Source organism: Pavona decussata, unplaced genomic scaffold (assembly GCF_977016875.1).
Source record: "Pavona decussata unplaced genomic scaffold, jaPavDecu1.1 SCAFFOLD_58, whole genome shotgun sequence".
Lineage (NCBI taxonomy): Eukaryota > Metazoa > Cnidaria > Anthozoa > Scleractinia > Agariciidae > Pavona > Pavona decussata.
Window position 1 is genome coordinate 4,554,889 of NW_028145480.1, and position 6,301 is coordinate 4,561,189.

Genomic DNA, 6,301 nt, shown 5'->3' on the forward strand with positions numbered 1-6,301 from the left:
GCTGGCTAGTCCATGTGGTGGTAAGTTTTCCAAGCCACTTGAAGAAATGACGAAAGAAGAACCCAATTTGTGTCTGAAGAATTTTTACACGTCCGCGATGAAAAAGGACGGAAGTTTCTACAAAAGAACGTCGATGAAATCGATAAGAGCCGCCATTGACCGCTTTCTCTGGTCACCGCCATATAATAAGAACTTTTCCATAATCGCCGACGCTGTTTTTACCGAAGCAAACAAAGTATTAGACGCCTTCGTAAAAGATCTCCGAAAGACGGGGAAAATTGCCGGCATAGTACACAAAAAGCCAATTTCCAAAGAGCAAATGAAGAGACTGTTTGACAGCGGCGAACTTGGACCGGCCAACAGCATGAATCCTGCACAACTACAGAGGACGGCCTGGTTGTATCTTGGCTTCTGTTTTGGACGAAGAGGACGGGAATACCAACGCCAACTAACGCCGACAATGCTATCCTTGCGAAAAACCCCTCAAGGAGTTGAGTATTATAAATTGAACAGAAGTCAGCCCGGTTCTTTAACAGCAACAAAAAAACACCAGAGAGGCCTTGGAGATGCTGAAGACGAATCTGACTCCAAGATATTTTCCGTCTCTGGCTCTGAAAGGTGTCCAGTAACAACAATAAAAAAATTGCTTGGCACACCTCAATCCAGCTTCAGACGCTCTCTTTCAGAGACCTAGAGATAGCGAAAGCGCAAAATTTCAATCAGGCGGGCGAGAAATTTTGGTATTGCAACGCACCACTTGGAACAACTACGCTCGACAACATGATGAAACAGATGAGCAAGAGAGCTGGTATAAATCCGCATCTCACCAACCATTGCAAAAAAAAAAACAAAAAAAAAATTCCACCGAAATAATTTTCTCTTCCATCGTAAGCAGTGCCCAACTCGAAAGCAGCATGCTCCTTTGGGCACTGCTCACACTAAACCAAACAAATTTATCCTAATTCTTTTTATTCCCCCTTTGTAATATAAATGTTTATTGTTTTTTATGTATTGTACGTGTGAAAAATAAAATTGAATTGAATTGAATTGCCTCAGGGCTACATCTGTTACAGTCCTCTCCGATCATAACTGTGAGACGAGGCACATCAAGTCTGTAACAGGCCACAAGTCAGATCAGGCTGTTGATTCCTACTACGAGCGGCCTTCCATTGAACAACAACAACTTCTCGATGACTTAAACTTTGAACACTTTTGAAACTTCCTGACCAAGCTTTTAGCTCTTTCATTTAGTCACGTTCCTGGATTTCTAGATGGTTGTAATTTTCGTTCAGCAGTGTCACTTGCTTCACTTTCAAATTTTTCATTCAACTCAGTTTGCAAACGGCGCGCATGTCATGTCATTTCCCCCCTTGTTTTTGTCACATCAACTTCCGATCGTTTTGTAAAATTAAAATAGAATGCAATAAAATTCAGCTACAACTTCCAAGTATCCAAACGTTCAGAATTTAATAAAATTTAATAAAACAATTATTCCATTCGCGCTTGTTGGATATGAGATTGTTTATAGCCAACTCGGCGCTACGCGCCTCGTTGCCTATTTACCATCTCATATCCAACGCGAACTCATGGAATAATTCTTAAATAAAGTCGTCTCAGCGCAATGGGAAGATCCCCCCAGGATCGCGATAACAGAATTGATCTTCTCTTTAGCTTGTTTAACCCGTTGCCAAACTGAATGCTTTCAAGAAAATAAATGTTTCAGCGCCAATTCTTATTTTGTGTACAAAAAAAAAAACATTCAAGTAAACAAGTCTAATAACGTTTTTATTAAGAATTTTCTTTTTTAAAACGCCTATTCCACCGGCATGCTAACAGGGATAAAATTATAGATAATTTCATAAAAAGATATTTCAGATAATGTTTGGAACGTTTTCAGCGGCAGTTACTGCATGTGTCAATAATCCTGAACATTTCCCGAAAGTTGTCAGTGGGTAAGGCGAACATCTGCAATGTTTATTTTTTGTAGATAAAGAAAAAACGTCTATTCGTTCATCCCTATATCTTACAAGCTGCTGTTAATCGTTGTTGATTTTTTTGTTTCAAACTGCCTCAGATAGTAGACTTATCTGTCAGAATGAACACATTAATAGACCCTATGCAAAAAAGGCTGGCATTTTAATATTCTTTTGTTTGCATTCAATTTATCCTTACTTACTTCGTTCTTGAGTTCAAAAATCAAAAGAATATTTCACTTGAGCGAGGCTCGTGGTTCTAATTTGAATGCAGGGAAAAGAATATTAAAATGTCGGCCATTTTTGCATAGGATCTATACGGTTCTTCAGATAACGTAGAACTTGGGAAAGTTTTTGGCGGAAAAATGGAGTACGGCCAAGCAGGCCTCAAGCTTGCTTTCGGAGAGGTATCGGTCGTTTCCAAGCCATGAGGAGTTAGAACGACAAATAACTCGTAGTCTTCACCTTCGCTTGAGTTTCTATTACATGTTATCAGTCGTGATTTGAGAAATTACACATATCCCACAACCTTTCAGGTACAGACAGTGTAAAGTTTGCTTGCGTTTGTGTTTCATGTTACCAGTCGTAATTAAAAAATTATACCTATCCCACAAATCTGTAGGTACAGACAGTGTAAACTTTGCTTGATCTACATCGAGTACCACGCCGCGAGTGATCCCGGGGCCGCATATGATCCCGGAGCCAAAAATGATTCCGGACCGGAAATGGTCCCCGACCGGGAATGATCTCCAAATTAAAGCACAAATGATCGCCGATCACGAATGATCCCCAACCGAAAAGGAGTCCCATAGCAGAGCACAAATGACTCCGTGAAAATATAAAGAAATTGGGTGCATTTTTTTATTATAGGAACGTTTGTAACGAAAATGGAAACAAAATGCAAATTGCGTATGAGTCAAATAAGTTTGATGAGACAAACGTCACAGTTTGTATCTATGAAAAAATAAAAAATGATAGATAAATAAATAAATAAATAAATAAATAGAATATGAAACATATTTTGTAGTACATTTCCAGATGTTGTACTGTCAGTCATTTGAGAAAAGCCACTTTGAAATCGTTGTTCCTATAAGTATATGCAGTTGGAAACCAGACGCAGCACCTTTGCGAACAGAGCGATTTGGTCCGACAGTACAGACAGTTCAACAATCGTTAGCTTTTCTCTATATCTTTGTTGCTTTTAATCAGAAGAAATCCTTCAGAAAATTACTGCTGATGTTGAATGCTCAAAATCATGAGAAAGTAAAATACAACAGTCTGTTTGGTCCGACATCTGCGATGCTGCAATGCTTAAAGACCACACCAAACTGCAATTTTTGATTGCAACGAGAGACATCATCCTCAGCTGGCTGTGGCGAATTCACATTTTCAAAGAATTCAGCCCAAATCTTAATACGTCTGCAAAGGAGATCTGTCGCAGGAAAACGTTGTTTACTTCTCTTTCTACACTCACTTCACGTCACCCATAACCGCTATGTAGATATCCAAGTACACTCACAGATGTCCAGAAATGCACCTAACCCTGATTTTGGGTGCTTTGGGGTACGGACCTTCAACGGATAATTCAAAAATACATGAAAGGTCACAAACTTCTGTCTTCTCACCTACCGTCGACGATTCGACTTCGACATCAAGATTTACGCCTCGGTGAGTGGAGGCGGTGCACAAATCGCTCTTAAATTGTATCAATGTGCATTTGTTGAGAATCTTTTGCTTCACCTTCGAAGAACACCATTTTGTCACTTCGTCACTGAGACATTTGCTTCTAGTGATGGAAATGATGCAGCGAGAATGCGTTCAAAGCACTAAAAAAAAAGCCATGCAATGGCGGCCCACAGAAATCTAACCTGCGATCGCAGACGTATTTCCGGCTGTCGCTTCCTTCCGACGTGGGATTGGCTATTATTCCACTTCCGGTTACACCGGAGTGAGTGATTCATTTGCATACCGAACGCTCCTATCACTCGTGATGCTAAAGCATATCCACGAGTAAAAAAAGAGGATTGCTGAGCTCTTTTTATAATTTATATTTAGTCAAAGCTCAATTTGAGGCTGTTTTTGAAAGCTTATATTGTTATCAGAAAGCTAAGCGCTTATTTTTCACACATGGCGCACTAATTACATCCTCGGAGACCAAGAGGCAGGACAACAATTTCCTTTCAAAATCGGGACTTGGGTCGAAAGCTTCCTCTAGGACTATTCCGTTTCCTTTTTTTAAAGTTTCGCTCGTCCAGATTTTGCGCGAGGAATGTTCAAATCTACCCGTCTATCCATCTTAGGATCTGCAAAGATGTAACCCGCGGAGATATCAAGTGAGAATAAATATGGTTCCGTCTTACGAGATGTCCCCGAAGTTATCCATGGCAGCCGTTACGTACCTTTAATTTCAATAGCTTTATTCATCAGGATTTATAGACTTTTTAATTAATTAAAAAAAACACATGTTGGTTTGGATGACAAGAGGTAGGGGACTGGTGATGGTCCATACAGCAAATTCGGATCGTCAGGTCAATGCTAGAAGAACAAGAAATGAAATTTATATATGGGTCTAACGGATAAAGGAACGATGCATGTTTATAACAAAGATGCAGAAGGTAAAATGACTTTTGTTTTGTTTTGTTTTGCTCTCTTTATTTCACTAAAATATCTTTTTAATGATGAATGTCAAACGGTTGATAGCTGTCTATGATATGGCATTTCTGTATAAAATTGCAGGTATTTGAAAATTTATAAGGCTCCATAAAAAGGAAAAAAGCATTTCTTTTTACCCTAATCCTCACTTTTAACATGCAATTTCCTCAAGCAGCGAAATAACGCATAATATTAACTCATTTTATGGAACATAGGGTGTCTATTATAAATATAAACATTGCAATGATTTTTATTAGCAAAAATCTAAGAGAGGGACTCGTTGACTCCACAGAATTAATTTAATTTTCCGAGGATGATGTATTTAATCAGTAAATGACGCAGGTATACTCGGAAAAATTCCGAGTGCTCCTATCAGGAGTCGAACCCAAGACCTTCCGATTACTAATTCGGACGCACTACCACTGAGCCACAGGAGACTCGTGGGAGCTAAGGCTATTAAACTAGAACATCCTGCATACCGCTAGGATTGGAATGTCAATGTGTGGCATATGCGCAATGGAAATGATGTGATGGAATATATTAAGGCTGGTGAATAAAGGAGAATGATGCATTTAATCAGTAAATTACACAGGCAAACTCGTAAAAAATCCGAGTGCTCCGATCAGGAGTCGAACTAAGACCTAAGACCATCAAATTTGTCGGAAAAGTCAAAAGAGATAATTTACTGGCTGTATCGAAAGGACACAGCACTAGTGTGTGACTAGAGTGAAACAAACAAACTGGTAAAGTCGCGATTAGTTACGCCCTATTATTTACTGTTAAACTTACTTTTAGGTTTTGATTGTGGGACAGCCCTTCCACGACCCTTGTTGATAGGGAATACCCACATTTTGGTCGTGTCAGCATTCAAAGTTAACCTGGTCGATTCTGCGCAAAAAAAGAGAGATTATTATCCAATAAACGATTGAGAAACTTTAAGTTGAATTTGGAAGTTGGTGAAGGTTCTTAGATCGGTCCCTGTTAATTCTCTGACACTTATCGCTAACGTGATCTTCACAGGCTCATGGAAAAAGGTAGGTTATTTCATAGAACGGGCGCCAAATAAAGCTTTACCAGACTCTTTCTGCGGCAACGTCGGTGGAGTAGAAGGAAATGACAACATTTTTGAATACTGCAAACAGAAAGCCGAGGCGTATGGCTATAAGTTGTTTGGCGCTGATGACAACAACTGTTGGTCTGGAGATGACGCTGAGAACTCGTATGACATCTATGGCGATTCCTCAACTGAAATGCTCGGTCAGCAAGAGCGGTAACGGGTCTGGCAAGGAGGCCAATGAAGACATGTTTGTTTACCGTCTCGAATAATGATAGGGGTAAGTTACAAGTACTAACCAGAATTCCAGTAATTTTATTCGTTTTCGGATACAGAAAAAGTATACGGCACAATTCTTTACCTAAAGTTTCGTTTAGGTTAATCAGCCATCGAAGCTTTAAATTGTCTCTTTTTTCTTAGGTTTGGGCTGAGTAATGTATTCAAATTCCAAGTTCTCCTTCAGGAAATGAACAGTCGGTATAGTCACAGACGCCGTTTACGCGCGAAACCAAACTTTATTTGAACGATTAGACGAAGCGATACAACAAAATGCGGTGCGAAGAGGTACTGGAAAATAAATTAAGAAATACAAAGTCAGGATAAATATATTGCAAAACAACTG

General features: G+C 39.4%; 1 protein-coding gene and 1 pseudogene across 1 annotated transcript; both read left to right on the plus strand.

Moving 5' to 3' along the window:
- On the plus strand, positions 1–873 carry LOC146479797 (uncharacterized; annotated as a pseudogene).
- A 3,571-nt stretch (positions 874–4,444) lies between these two features.
- On the plus strand, positions 4,445–5,953 carry LOC146479798 (uncharacterized). The gene is made up of 2 exons (XM_085110251.1): positions 4,445–4,588; positions 5,646–5,953. The coding sequence occupies exons 1-2, from the start codon at positions 4,537–4,539 to the stop codon at positions 5,897–5,899; spliced, it is 306 nt and encodes a 101-aa protein (XP_084966377.1). The 5' UTR covers positions 4,445–4,536; the 3' UTR covers positions 5,900–5,953.
- Positions 5,954–6,301: the final 348 nt, after the last annotated feature.

What these genes read in the sequence shown, in the direction of transcription:
- LOC146479798 (XM_085110251.1), top strand. Translation starts at nt 4,537, where the DNA reads ATGGGTCTAACGGATAAAGGAACGATGCATGTTTATAACAAAGATGCA. An exon ending in TTATAACAAAGATGCAGAAG is followed by an intron (nt 4,589 to 5,645) that starts GTAAAATGACTT and finishes TGATCTTCACAG; the next exon opens with GCTCATGGAAAAAGGTAGGT.